This window comes from Mastigoproctus giganteus, chromosome 9 (genome assembly GCF_048544385.1).
Source record: "Mastigoproctus giganteus isolate SK-2022 chromosome 9, ASM4854438v1, whole genome shotgun sequence".
Lineage (NCBI taxonomy): Eukaryota > Metazoa > Arthropoda > Arachnida > Uropygi > Thelyphonidae > Mastigoproctus > Mastigoproctus giganteus.
In genome coordinates this window covers 216,082,120-216,097,667 of record NC_143583.1, presented here as the reverse complement: position 1 = coordinate 216,097,667, position 15,548 = coordinate 216,082,120, and the positions used below count along the sequence as shown (strand labels likewise).

The window sequence follows — 15,548 nt, the reverse complement described above, 5'->3', positions numbered from 1 at the left end:
ACCCTTAGCCATAATTATGAGAGTTCCATGGACTAGAGATGTGGAAAGGTGACCTCAATTCACAAAGGAGGATCAAAGAGTGACACAATTAATTACAGACCTGTTAGTTTAACATCTGTTCTGGGAAAATTAATGGACACATTGGTTAAAGAAGCACTGCAGGTTCATCTAGACAACATTTCAGTTATAGTTTACCACCCTGTCTTCTTCCATTCAACTATCCCTTTAATCATAGAGTATTTTGTCCTTAATGCCATACTGCTCCAATTTGTACAGTATGGCATTAAGGACAAAATACTCTATGATTAAAGGGATAGTTGAATGGAAGAAGACAGGGTGGTAATCAATGGACACTGCTCTTCGTGGACTAATATTATTAGTGAACTCCCCCAGGGTTCGGTATTTGGCCCATTGTTGTTTTCTGTATATCAATAATGTTGATCAGACTAAGTTTGCAGATGACACAAAAGTTGGTAGGTTTGTTAATGACATTAATGACAGTACGCTACTGCAACATGATCTGGAAAATTTGAGCAGATGGGCTGAGAGGTGGCAACTGAAGTTTAACATTGGCAAATGTAAAGTACTGCATATGGGAAGCAGTAACCCCAGAGTAATGTATCAAATGTGTGGTACTACACTGATGGTGGTGTAAAACAAAAAAAAAAAGGCCTGGGGGTAATTGTGCAGTGCAGACGGTCTGCAAGCGTAGCTCATGGTGTCTTGTCAATGATATACAGGAATTTTACTAGCAAGGATAAGGTGGCAATTATCCCCTTGTATAAGCCAATGGATAGGCTACACCTTGAGTACTGTATACAGGTCTAGAGGGCTCATTTTAAGAAGGACATAAAGCTGCTGGAACGAGTACAGTGAAGGGAAACAAGATTAGTGAATGGAACAAAGGGTTTGTCTTATGGACAAACTTAGAAAGAAAGGCTTAAGTTTTGCAAATTACAGTGTCTGGTGGCTAGGCACCTGAGAGGTAATCTGATTGAGGTGTATAAGGCCTTGAATCATTTAGCAAGCTCAATGCTGATTGGATTCTTCCTCTCGCCCAGATTAATCACCTGAGGGGACATAATTTCAAATTGAGGAAAGACAGTTGTAAAATAGATGTGCAGAAATTTTCCTTTAGCCAGTGTGTGGTTGATTGCTGGAATAATCTTCCATCTGTCATTGTAAAAGTTGACAGCTTAAATAAATTCAAGGCAGAACTAGACAAACATTTGGAGAGAATGGATGGGTGAAATGGGTAGGTTTTTTTTTTTGGCTGATGCTGTATAAGCTTGCTTCCTTGCATCATATGCCTCTTCTAATGCTAATGCTATGCCACAATAGGATTATCTATATGCAGTATGTACACACTGTCATTCAGAATTCTGTAATTTAGTTTGTAATAAAAAAAATATTTAAAAGTAATAAATACTTACATATTTTTCTTTCTATATTTCAGATATGTATTGAATAAGAAGTTGACACTTAGTTTTAAGCAGCTGATCAGCAGTGCAGAATAATCCTGTGAATTGGTATTTTCCTATACAACAGAAATTAGATTATTTTTACACATTAGTTATAAAGCACAAGAGACTTATAATGACATTTTAATAACAAATAAAGCAGACTTGTTTTTAAAAAAGGCCTGGTGTAGTTTTAGAATAACTTCAATAAGTGTAAAGTTTATTTAAGCCTGTAATAAATTGTGAACATTTTACCAACAGGGAATGACATAATCACAAACTAAACGATATGTTTCAAAAATAATAGTCAATGCCATTAGCAAATTTAAAATTTGGAAATGCAATATAAATTAACACATCTGCTATGATGTCTGCCAGGGGCGAAGGTTGATGACATTGTAGAGCAGATATCATCTTTTAAGGGCACAAAAGGTAATATAGTTGTACATGTTGGCACTAATGATATCAAGAGTAGGAGACCAGCAGAATTACTTAAAAAGTACAGGTCATTGTTGAAAAAAAGCCGTGAATTAGGGTTGAATTTGAAAGTGTCTACAATTCTGCCGAGACACGATAGGAGAGATTATATGACAAGAGCCTTGTCGATCAATTCGGCCCTGGAAAGATTGTGCAAGGATCAAGGGGTAGAATTTTTTCAACGTGGTCTGTGCTTGTTAACAGGAGAGACTGCTTCTACAGGGATGGTATACACTTAAATAGAAAGGGTGCAAGAATATTTGCTGATGCTATCGAGGCAGTGTTAGGTGGGTCGGAAAACTGCTAGCTTGGGGGGGATACAAGGACTAATAGATTAACAGTAGCCACTGGCAGAGGTGAAAGTGATTCCTGCACTGCTTTTATTGGAATGAGCCTGGAAAACCAGATACAGGGTATTTCAGAGACTGCTAGGAGTCATTGCGGTGCAAGTAAACACATGGGTTGTGTTAGGGTAGCTAAGAATAGAAACAGGTGCATGTATAATTGCGTGTACACCAATGCTAGGAGTTTAGTAAATAAATTTGATGAATTTGAGGTATTGCTCAAAACATCAAAGGCAGATATTGTTGGGATATCAGAGACGTGGTGTAACACAGAGCAGATATAAGGAATGCAGAATTGGAATTCGGGGAGTACAATATGTACAGAAAGGATAGACAGGATAGAAAGGGAGGAGGCGTTATGCTATTAGTTAAGAAACATCGCTGTTGACATCGCTGGACAGTGCAGTGTCGAGTCAGTTTGGTGTGACATAAGCATTAGCATTTTTAGCATTAGCATTAGTAGAGGCATACGATGCAAGAAAGCAAGCTTATTCAGCATCAGCCCAAAAAAAAAAAAAAAACCCTCTCCCATTTCACCCCTCCGTTCGTTCGAAATACCTGTCCAGTTGAGCTTTAAATTTGTTTAGGCTATCAACTTCAACAACAAGTGATGGAAGTCGGTTCCACCAACCAACCACCCGCTGGCCAAAGGCAAATTTCCGCACATCTATCCGACATCCGTCCTTCCTCAATTTGAATTTATGCCCTCTGAGGTGATTATTCTGAGAAAGATGAAGAATCCCATTGGCATTGAGCATGCTCAAACCATTCAAGGCCTTATACACCTCTATCAGATCACCTCGCCGGTGCCTAGTCTCCAGACTCTGTAATTTGCAAAACTTAAGCCTTTCTTCGTAAGAGCAACCCTTTGTTCCATTTACTAATCTTGTTGCCCTTCTCTGTACCCGTTCCAGCAGCTCTACATCCTTCTTGAAATGAGGCCTCCAGACCTGTATACAGTACTCAAGATGTGGCCTAACCATTGCCTTATACAAGGGAATAATCACCTCCTTATCCCTGCTAGAAAAATTCCTGTATATCATTGACAAGACACCATGAGCTACTCTTGCAGCTCGTCTGCACTGCTCAGAGAACTTCATATCTCCCTGCACAATTACCCCCAGGTCCTTTTCATTCTCCACCACTGTCAGTGTGGTACCGCAGAGTTGATACGTTGTTCTGGGGTTACTGTTTCCCATATGCAGTACTTTACATTTGTCAATGTTAAACTTCATTTGCCACCTCTCAGCCCATCTGTTCAACCTTTCCAGATCCTGTTGCAGCAGCATAGCGTCAGTAGTGTCCTTGTCGACCCTGCCAACCTTTGTATCATCTGCAAACTTGGACATTAAACTTGATATCCCATCATCAATATCATTCATAAACACCGAAAACAACAACGGACCCAACACTGAACCTTGAGGAACTCCACTAATAACATTAGTCCACGTTGAGCAGTGTCCATTGATTACCACTCTCTGTCTTCTGCCACTCAACCATCCCCTTATCCATAGCAGCAATTTGCCTCCAATGCCACACTGCTCCAATTTGTGCAGCAGTCTTCCATGTGCAACAGTATCAAAAGCCTTTCTAAGATCCAAATATATAATATCAAAGTTATTCCCTGCATCCAGTTCTTTTGTGACTACATCATAGTATCCAATCAAATTGGTCAGGCAAGACCTGCCCTTAACAAAACCATGCTGCGTCTGAGCTATAACTGAATTCTTGTCTAGATGATCCTGCAGTGCTTCTTTAACCAGTGCCTCCATTAATTTACCTGGAACAGAAGTTAAACTAACAGGTCTATAATTACTTGTGTCAGCCTTTGATCCTCCTTTGTGAATTGGGGTTACATTTGCACATCTCCAGTCTATGGGTACCTCCCCTGAGTCCAAAGAAGCTCTCATAATTATGGCTAGGGGTTTGCATACTTCCTTTGCTGCCTCCTTTAATATAACTGGATAGATCCCATCCACCCCAGGTGCCTTTTTTATGTTTATCCTCAACAATCTCTCCTCCACTTTCCTCTCAGTTATTACAAAATCATCCAGCTCACTGCCAATGTTTACTTTACCTACATCATTCTCCTTCCTGAATAACTCCTCATGCGTGAATGTAGATGCAAAATACTCGTTTAGATTGTTAGCCACCTGAGCAGGATCCTCAACTGTTGAACCATCAATATCCAGTGGACCAATCTGATTCATCCCTTTCCTTCTCGAGTTCAAGTATGTAAAGAACTCTTTTCTGTTTTTCTTTGCATCCTTTGCCAAGGATTTTTCGTAGTCTGCCTTTGCCTGCCTAATCTCCTTTGTGACTTGGTTACAGACCAACTTATATCTATCATAGGCTTCCATGTCACCCATTAATTTATATGTATCCCATGCATTTTTCTTCTCTGCCACATGTCTCATTAGTTCATCTGACAACCATTTAGGCCTAAACCTTGAACAATATTTCTTAGTTGGTATGTAAAGCCTGGTAGCCTCCAAGATTAGTTCCTTGAATGCTTCCCATTTTGAGTTTGCTGTTGGTAACATCATCAGTTGGTCCCACTGTATAGAATTTAAATACTGTCTCAGACCATCATAGTCGCCTTTACGAAAACAAAAACCCTTCCCTTTACCTCTGATGGTAGTTACCTCCTTGAGTAAATCCCACTTCAACACACTGTGATCACTGCCACCTAGTGGTTCATTTATCTGCAGGTTCTTAATGCATGAAGAGTCACTACTGATAATCAAATCAAGAGTATTGCTCCCTCTTGTTGCCTCACGAACATGCTGGTGTAGAAAACAATCATCCAATAAATCCACAAAATCCTTGCTAGTGTGCGAGTGACCAACCCACAAATTCCAGTCAATATCTGGGAAATTAAAATCCCCCATTATAAGACTCTCTGATTTACTGGCCCACTCTATTTCCCTGTACAATATCTTATTATACTCATCAGAGTCATTAGGCCTATAGCACACTCCTACTCTCAATTTTGATTTCCCTATGCTTATGTCACACCAAACTGATTCGGCACTGCCCTGTCCATCGATGTCGACTGGCTTCACTTCCTTGGACTTTATGTGTTTCTTAATTAATAGCATAACCCCTCCTGTCCTGTCTATCCTTTCTATACACATTGTATTCCCCAAATTCCAGTTCCGCATTACTTATATCTGTGTGACACCACGTCTCTGATATCCCAACAATATCTGCCTTTGATGTTTTGAGCAATACCTCAAATTCATCAAATTTATTTACCAAACTCCTAGCATTGGTGTACACGCAGGTATACATGCACCTGTTTCTATTCTTAGCTACCCTAACACAACCCATGTGTTTACTTGTAACGCAATGACTACCAGCAGTCTCTGAAATATCCTGCATCTTGTTTTTCAGACTTCTGCTCATTTCAATAGAAGCAGTGCAAGAATCACTTCCACCTCTGCCAGTGGCTACTGTTAATCTATTAGTCCTTGTATCCCCCCCAACTAGCAGTTTTCCGACCCACCTAACACTGCCTCGACAGCATCAGCAAAAATTCTTGCACCCTTTCTATTTAAGTGTATCCCATCCCTGTAGAAGCAATCTCTCCTGTTAACAAGTACAGTCCAGGCTGAAAAAAATTCTACCCCTTGAGCCTTGCACAATCCCTCCAGGGCCGAATTGATCGACAAGGCTCTCATCATATACTCCCTCCTATCGTGTCTGGGCAGAATTGCAGACACTTTCAAGTTCAACCCTAATTCACGGCTTTTTTTCAGCAGTGACCTGTACTTGCTAAGTAATTCCGCCGGTCTCCTACTCTTAATATCATTCGTGCCAATGTGTACAACTATATCAACTATATCACATTGGGAGATCAAAGTTGAGAGTAGGAGTGTGCTATAGGCCTAATGATTCTGATGAGTATAATAAGAAACTGTACAGGTAAATAGAGTTGGCCAATAAATCAGAGAGTCTTATAATGGGGGATTTTAATTTTCCAGATATTGATTGGAATTTGGGGGCTGGTCACAAACACAATAGCAAGGCTTTTGTGGATTTATTACATGATTGTTTTCTACATCAGCATGTTCGGGAGGCAACTAGAGGGAGTAATACTCTTGATTTGATTATCAGTAGTGATTCTTCATGCATTAAGAATCTGCAGATAAATGAACCACTAGGTGGCAGTGATCACAGTGTGCTGAAGTGGGATTTACTCAAAGAGGTAACTACCATTAGGGGTAAAGGGAAGGGTTATTGCTTTCGTAAAGGCGACTACGATGGACTGAGACAGTATTTAAATTCTATACAGTGGGACCAACTGATGATGTTACCAACAGCAAATTCAAAATGGGAAGCATTCAAAGAACTTATCTTGGAAGCTACTAAGATAAGGCTTTACACACCAACTAAGAAATATTGTTCAAGGTTTAGGCCTAAATGGATGTCAGATGAACTAATGAGACATATGGCAGAGAAGGAAAATGCATGGGATACATACAAATGACACAGAACACAGAAGCCTATGATAGATACAAGTTGATCTGTAACAAGTTACAAAGGAGGAAAGGCAGGCGAAGGCAGATTACGAGAAATCTTTGGCAAAGGATGCAAAGAAAAACAGCAAAGAGTTCTTAACTTATGTAAACTCTAGAAGGAAGGGGATGAATCAGATTGGTCCACTTGATATTGATGGGTCAACTGTTGATGATCCTGCTCAGGCAGCTAAGAACTAAATGAATATTTTGCATCAACATTCACACATGAGGAGTTATTCAGCGAGGGGAATGCCCGAGGTGAAGTAAACTCTGGCAGTAAGCTAGAGAATCTTGTAATAACTGAGAGTTAAGTGGAGGAGAAATTGTTGAAGATAAACACAAGAAAGGCACCTGGGGTGGATGAGATCTATCCAGTTATATTAAAGGAGGCAGCAAAGGAAGTAAGCAAACCCTTAGCCATAATTGAGAGCTTCCTTGAACTCAGGGGAGGTACCCACAGACTGGAGATGTGCAAATGTGACCCCAATTCACAAAGGAGAATCAAAGGCTGACACAAGTAATTATAGACCTGTGAGTTTAACTTCTGTTCCAGGAAAATTAATGGAGGCACTGGTTAAAGAAGCACTGCAGGATCATCTAGACAAGACTTCAGTTATAGCTCGGACACAGCATGGTTTTGTTAAGGGGAAGTCTTGCCTGACCAATTTGATTGGATACTATGATGCAGTCACAAAAGAACTGGATGCAGGGAATAACTTTGATATTATATACTTGGATCTTAGAAAGGCTTTTGATACTGTTGCACATGGAAGACTGCTGCACAAATTGGAGCAGTGTGGCATTGGAGGCAAATTGCTGCTATGGATAAAGGGGTGGTTGAGGGGGAGAAGACAGAGAGTGGTAATCAATGGACACTGCTCATCGTGGACTAATGTTATTAGTGGAGCCCCTCAGGGTTCAGTGTTGGGTCCAGTATTGTTTTCTGTATTTAAAATGATATTGATGATGGTATATCAAGCTTAAAGTCCAAGTTTGCAGATGATATGAAGGTTGGCAGGGTTGTCAAGGACACTACTGACACTATGCTGCTGCAACAGGATCTGAAAAAGGTTGAGCAGATGGGCTGAGAGGTGGCAAATGAAGTTTATCATTGACAAATGTAAAGTACTACATATGGGAAACAGCAACCCCAAAGCAATGTGTCAACTCTGTGGTACTACAATGACAGTGGTAGAGAATGAAAGGGGTGGTTGTGCAGGCAGATATGAAGTGATCTGAGCAGTGCAGACGAGCTGCAAGAGTAGCTCATGGTGTATTGTCAATGATATATAGGAATGTTTCTAGCAGGGATAAGGAGGTGATTATTCCCTTGTATAAGGCAATGGTCAGGCCACACCTAGAGTACTGTATACAGGTCTGGAGCCCTCATTTCAAGAAGGATGTAGAGCTGCTCGAATGAGTACAGAGAAGGGCAACAAGATTAGTGAATGGAACAAAGGGGTGCTCTTACGAAGAAAGGCTTAAGTTTTGCAAATTACAGTGTCTGGAGACTAGGCACCGGCGAGGTGATGTGATAGACGTGTATAAAGCTTTGAATGGTTTGAGCATGCTCAATGCTGATGGGATTCTTCCTCTTGCTCAGAATAATCACCGGAGAGGGCATAAATTCAAATTGAGGAAAGACAGATGTAGGACAGGCGTGCAGAAATTTGCCTTTAGCCAGCGGGTGGTTGGTTGGTGGAACAGACTTCCATCCCTTGTCATGGAAGTTGATAGCCTAAATAAGTTTAAGGCTTAGCTGGACAGGTATTTCGAACGAACAGAGGGGTGAACTGGAAGTGGTTTTCTTTTTTTTTTTTTTTTTTTTTTTTTTTTTTTTTTTGATGCTGCATAAGCTTGCTTTTTTGCATCAAATGCCTCTAGTAATGCTAATGCTAATGACAACATAAATTTAAAAAAAAAAAAAAAAAAAAAAATTATAAATCTATAATAAATTACTCTCAAACAACATTTTTGGTTACCGCAGCGAACAATCAAATAAATATATATATATTTTTAGAGTTCTTTTCTCAAATTTTACATTAAGTACAATAATGAAAATTACAAGAGAATGGATATGTAATAGTTCAAAATTATGGAAAGTAGAAGGATTTCTTCATGCTCTCTCACTCTCTGTCTTTCATATTTTATAGTCAATAGAATATCACCATAGCTTGCTGTGGTGATATTCACTACAGTGGGTCTCAATACACATTAATTGTTTCCCATAAAAGTGGGGAACAATTAGAGATATGATGGATGAGGAGCAATATAATTTCATGTTATAATGGTAATTTATTCTAGAAAGCTATAAACTTGCATACCAGACTAGATTAACAATATTTTTAAATATTGATTTCAGCATACAACATGAAATCTGCACATAAATTTACTATAGTACTTGCAATCCTTGAATGACGAATCTAATATCAGGAAGAGTCTAGAAGTTGAGGTTTGTGGATCCTTGGTGGCATCATCTTTCTACTTGTAAAATGCGTATAAAGCATACTAGCATTTCTTCTCTCATTCAGAACTTCCTTATAGCACTCAAGATCAGTTTCAAAATCCCTAAGGACCTTAGAAGATCTCTGAATCTGGGTCCTCATTTAAAAGCTCCTTTATTGTTTCCCATTGCTGCTTTCAGCACTGGGAGGAAATGAAACATTTAAGTTCTTATCTTTGCCACATGTTATCAGACGACTCCTCTGAGGACTTTAACTTACACACAGTTGAACATGGAATTGAGTGCTGAGCTTTTCAGCATGTAGCCCCCCACAATTTTTCAACACCAGAAGTGCGAATTCAAGCCCAAATGGGGTTGAATTGGCACTTCTAATTAGCATTAGCATTAGTAGAGGCATACGATACAAGAAAGCAAGCTTATGCAGCATCAGCCAAAAAGAAAAAAAAAACCCCTCCCATTTCATCCCTCCATTCATTCCAAATGCCTGTCCAACACAGCCTTAAATTTATTTAGGCTATTAGCTTCCACAACAAAAGATGGAAGCCTGATCCACCAATCAACTACCCGCTGGCTAAAGGCAAATTTCCACACATCTATTCTACAATTATCTTTCCTCAATTTGAAACTGTGCCCCCCCCATCAGGTTCTTAGTCTGAGCAAGACGAAGAATCCCATCAGCATTCAGCTTGCTCAACCCATTCAAGGCCTTATACACCTCAATCAGATCACCTTGCAGGTGCTTACTTTCCAGGTGCTGCAATATGCAGAATTTAAGCCTTTCTTGGTAAGGGCACCTCTTTGTTCCCCTCACCAATCTTGTTGCTCTTCTTTGTACTCGTTCTAGCAACTCTACATCCTTCCTAAAATGAGGCCTCCAGATCTGTACACAGTACTCTAGGTGTGGCCTGACCATTGCCTTGTATAGGATTATCACGTCCCTGTCAGCAAAATTCCTATATATCATTGACAAGACTCCATGACCTGTCCAGGCAGCCCATCTGCACTTCTCAGCAAACTTCATATTTGGCTGCACATTTATCCCCCCCTGTCTTTCTCACTTTCCACTTCCCTGAGTGTAGTACCACTCAGTTGGTACGTTTCTCTTTGGTTTTTGGTACCCATAATACAGGAGGTTGAATGCATCCGTTCGTAGCATAGCGGTCACATTATTTTTAGTTCCTGTAATATCGTGTCAGAACTATGGATTTATTGAGGATTCTGCTGGTAAGCATAGTTTTGTGTTATTAGAGCTCTCTTTCGAGTTTCTTCCATTTTCTTCTCACTGCTATTGTTCTTTGGTCACTCCGCTTAGGTGCCATAGCTGAAGCTTTAGGGAGATGACCACTCCTTTGCCTGATCACCACAGTCTCTATCCTCGCTAATTTTACTGGGGCTGTTTTCCCCCTTCCATGACCTTGAATGGGCGTTGCATCGAAGCTACCAGTTTCACCATTTTGTGCCTCCAGTGTTTACTTCCTTCTTACACTTACCCAGTGCCAGCAGTGCTTGTTTCAATAGCACGCATGCGTCGCAAATTTTCACCATCTGCATAAAGATCTGTACAGCACACCCATTTTCTGCCAAGATCAGCTACCAGACTGCAAAAATCTGACCTGAAGAGTCTGTTCTCCTGGACTCCGTGAAGACTGAAGAGGTTTCAAGTTAAACTCTTCTTTTGTCTCAGTATCATCACTTTTAGATATTAAATTTGCACTATGCATATATTTTTGATTTCAGTTAACATGGATGATAAACAATCTTCTGCAGCTGATATCTTTTCTCTGTTGCCATCTCTTGGTGAGATCTCGACACCTCTGACATCTCAAGTGCCATTGACTCAATCACCGGAACCAACTATTGCTTCTCAAGAAAGCTCATCTTCAAAAGTTGCTACTGATTCTCTTTCACAATCAACTCTTGACAAAGAACGTCAGATGGATCTCCCCTCCCTTCGAGTAATAAACTTGGAACTGCAGGTGCAGAGGAGAAAAATAATTTAACAAATGCTCAGGCAAGCGACCCGGGACAGAATGTTTTTATTTTATACGACAGAATTGCAAAAATGAGACGGGATCTCTCTAGTTTTCTTTCTTATGAAGGCAATAAGATTACCAAGCAATCAGGTAACACTATAATGGATAAATGGCTCAATTTGGAGACTGTTGCGACTTATCTCCTTGTAGAGAATGAAAAGCTAAAGGCTCTAAACATAGAAATAAATACACATACCAATCTTTTGGAAAGAGTTATAAATACATTTTCCGGTATAACAACAAATATGGCTTGTTTGGCCAAACAATCTGTTAGTGACAGTTCCTCCACAGACAAACCTACATTAAGACATGATGTGTCCCCTGCCCTGATTGTCATGGATGATTCAACTTTGCAGGAAGACACTGCTACCGACACCTCTATTGTTAGGACCTTTGCTGATGCTGCCCGTTGACAATGTCTTAATTCTTAGAGCTTCTGAAAACAGTGATTGTAAGTCAAGTGCTGATGTTAAGACATTGCTGGCTAAAACTCTTAAATCGGATTTAAAAAATGTTAAGATCAAGTCTCTTAGGCTAGTGAGGAACAAAGGAGTCTTGCTGGAAACGGCCTCTAAAACAGATCTGGAGTGTTTGTCCTCCTCAGAGTCTTTTACATCTGCAGGTATCAGCTCAGGTGTTCCTCGAAAGGGAAACCCCACTGTACTGATTTATGATGTTCCAAAGGAATTGACACATGACGAGATACTTGAAAATTTATATAACAAAAATCTTGGCGATTCGGATTTTACATTTGAGGAGGTTAAGAACGGAACTTTCTTTCACTTCTCAACTAAAGCAAGGTCAAATTTATCTGTAAACTGGGCTGTTAGTTTTTCTCCCAAGATTTGCAAACATATAATTATTCTGGAGCGCATATTTCTTGCCTGGAGTTCTCATAGACACAGAACTTATACTGTTGTGATGAAATGCTTTCACTGCTTGGGATATGGTCACACTGCTCAGTACTGCACGCACGACCCTGTCTTGCAGTCACTGTGTGCATGGTGGTCATGTTTAACAAGTGTCCTAATAAAAACGAAGAGCCATCGTGTATCAATTGTAAGAGAGGAAAACGTGACTTTCACCATTCGGTGAGAGATAGCAACTGTCCTGTCTACAAAAAGGCCTTGGAAACAGCACGACTGAGGATTGCTGATGAGTAACACCCAATTCCAGTCTATATAGTGTAAATAATTCCCCTGCTAGTGATGTTAATAGTACGAACTTGCCTAGTGTTCAGTCTATTAAACTGAAACTTATACAGATCAACGGACATCATTCTCGAGTTGTTTCAGACGAGATTAGATTACCAGCAGAACAAAATTCAATCGACATCATCACTATTCAAGAGCCATATTTTGCTAAAGGGCGAATGGGAGATTGTTCAAAGATCACAGGTTATTCTCTTTCCACCCGAATAATCCAACCTGCTCACTAGCAACCGACGACTTGTATTGTTGTATTAAACAATAAAATTGATGTAACTGTCATTAATGGTCTCTGTCACCAAACTGCAACTTGTATCCTTGTCACATATTCTACCATGACTTTTTATATCATCTCAATATACTGCCCTCCATCTGAAGACTTAAATAATTCATTAAATTATTTAGAATACACATTGAATTTTCTGAGTCCTCATAATGTCCTTATTTCAGCGGATGTAAACACCAAGTCTAAGTTTTGGTTTAGTGCACGCTCTGATGCTCGAGGACAATTACTGGAAGAATTTATTATTAATAATAATATGAAGATTTTTAACAGACCTCAACAGTTCACTATGTTCTCCAGCGTCTCCAGAGAATCAAATATTAATATCACTTTTTCAAATTCCTTCTGTAATCTAGCTATCAACGATTGGACTGTACAGCCTAACTGGGCAACTAGTGACCATCGGGCAATTTCTTTCTCGGTCTCCATACCTTCTCATCCCTCAGATTCGAGTATCTGTGTGTCTAAGTACGTTCGCTTCTCAATTAATATTATTAATTGGGACATATCTGAATACTCTGTAAATGCTGATTTCTCCAAACTGATTAACTCTCATTTTGACGCCATGTCTGTGTCTTAAGCTGCAACACAGATTCAAAAAATTTTGATTAATGCATCATATAAATCATCAAGGAAAAAACGTGTCAATTCCAAAACTTGTTCCTGGTGGCCGTCAGAATTATCTTCACTTCGGAAACAGATCCACCACGCTCGACGCACCTATCAGCAAAATCGTCTGTCTCAGGCTGATGTTCGCATCTTTTATAATTGTTACGTTGATCTCAAGAAACGTTATGTGAAGGCAATTGCTACCAGGAAGAAGGAAACTTGGACAGAAATTGTGTACAACTCTGGTAATGCAGACCCGTGGGGGCTACTTTATAAAATTGTAAGAAATAAATTATTTACACAAGAAGTGTATAGATCGATTGTATACAATGGTCTGGAGACCACTAACTGGACGGATTCTGTAAACATTATTCTAGATAATCTTTTTCTACAGGACAATGTGTGCTCCAACTCTGATTTTCACACTAATATTTGTTCTGCCAATTCTTTGTATGTTTCTTCAATTAAGACTGAGCCTTTTAGTGCCATCGAGTTGGACACAGCAGTCAAACAAGTGAAAGTTAAGAAATGCCCAGGGATGGACTGCTGGAGAGTATCTCCATACTTGCACTAATTGCACCTAATCTTTATTGTACGGCTGCTTGCCAAGATTAAGCCCAGTATACTTCTACAACTTTTCAATAAATGTTTAGATGCTGGGACTTTCCCGGATCTGTGGAAGCTGATTAGGAAACCAGACATGCCCCTTCGGGAACCAAAGTCTTAATCAGCCTATAGCCTTATTGGCCAACCTTGGTAAGTTATTAGAACATCCAGTTATCTGGATATGGGATCTATCCAGTTATATTAAAGGAGGCAGCAAAGGAAGTAAGCAAACCCTTAGCCATAATTATGATGTTGTTCTTGTTTGGTTTTTTTTAGGAGCATTAGCAACTAAGGCCATATTGCTCCGGAATATGCGGTGGTCATTCCTTGACCTTTCCACATCCTCCATATTTGGTGGTGACGGGCTCGAACCCCGGTCTAATCAAGAAGCGTGTGGTACGCACTGCTGCTCCTTCCCACCTGGCTACGGAGGCGCCCACCATAATTATGAGAGCTTCCTTGGACTCAGGGGAGGTACCCATAGACTGGAAATGTGCAAATGTGACCCCAATTCACAAAGGAGGATCAAAGGCTGACACAAGTAATTATAGACCTGTGAGTTTAACTTCTGTTCCAGGAAAATTAATGGAGGGACTGGTTAAAGAAGCACTGCAGGATCATCTAGACAACACTTCAGTTATAGCTCGGACACAGCATGGTTTTGTCAAGGGGAAGTCTTGCCTGACCAATTTGATTGGATACTATGATGCAGTCACAAAAGAACTGGATGCAGGGAATAACTTTGATATTATATACTTGGATCTTAGAAAGGCTTTTGATACTGTTGCACATGGAAGACTGCTACACAAATTGGAGCAGTGTGACATTGGAGGCAAATTGCTGCTATGGATAAAGGGGTGGTTGAGGGGGAGAAGACAGAGTGGTAATCAATGGACACTGCTCGTCGTGGACTAATGTTATTAGTGGAGTCCCTCAGGGCTCAGTGTTGGGTCCATTATTGTTTTCTGTATTTATAAATGATATTGATGATGGTATATCAAGCTTAATGTCCAAGTTTGCAGACGATACAAAGGTTGGCAGGGTTGTCAAGGACACTACTGACACTATGCTGCTGCAACAGGATCTGGAAAGGTTGAGCAGATGGGCTGAGAGGTGGCAAATGAAGTTTAACATTGACAAATGTAAAGTACTACACATGGGAAACAGCAACCCCAGAGCAACGTATCAACTCTGTGGCACTACACTGACAGTGGTAGAGAATGAAAGGGACTTGGGGGTGGTTGTGCAGGCAGATATGAAGTTCTCTGAGCAGTGCAGACGGGCTGCAAGAGTAGCTCATGGAGTATTGTCAATGATATACAGGAATTTTTCCAGCAGGGATAAGGAGGTGATTATTCCCTTGTATAAGGCAATGGTCAGGCCACACCTAGAGTACTGTATACAGGTCTGGAGGCCTCATTTCAAGAAGGATGTAGAGCTGCTGGAACGAGTACAGAGAAGGGCAACAAGATTAGTGAATGGAACAAAGGGTTGCTCTTATGAAGAAAGGCTTAAGTTTTGCAAATTACAGTGTCTGGAGA

General features: G+C 40.2%; 1 protein-coding gene across 2 annotated transcripts in view; it reads right to left on the bottom strand.

Moving 5' to 3' along the window:
- LOC150081121 (ubiquitin carboxyl-terminal hydrolase 24-like) overlaps positions 1-15,548 on the bottom strand; it is a 908,750-nt gene that overhangs the window by 213,310 nt on the left and 679,892 nt on the right. For both annotated transcript variants that reach the window (XM_090381072.1, XM_090381073.1), the window contains exon 47: positions 1,434-1,537. In XM_090381072.1, coding sequence (XP_090237198.1) covers positions 1,434-1,537 — 104 coding nt within the window. The remainder of the gene's footprint in view (positions 1-1,433; positions 1,538-15,548) is intronic.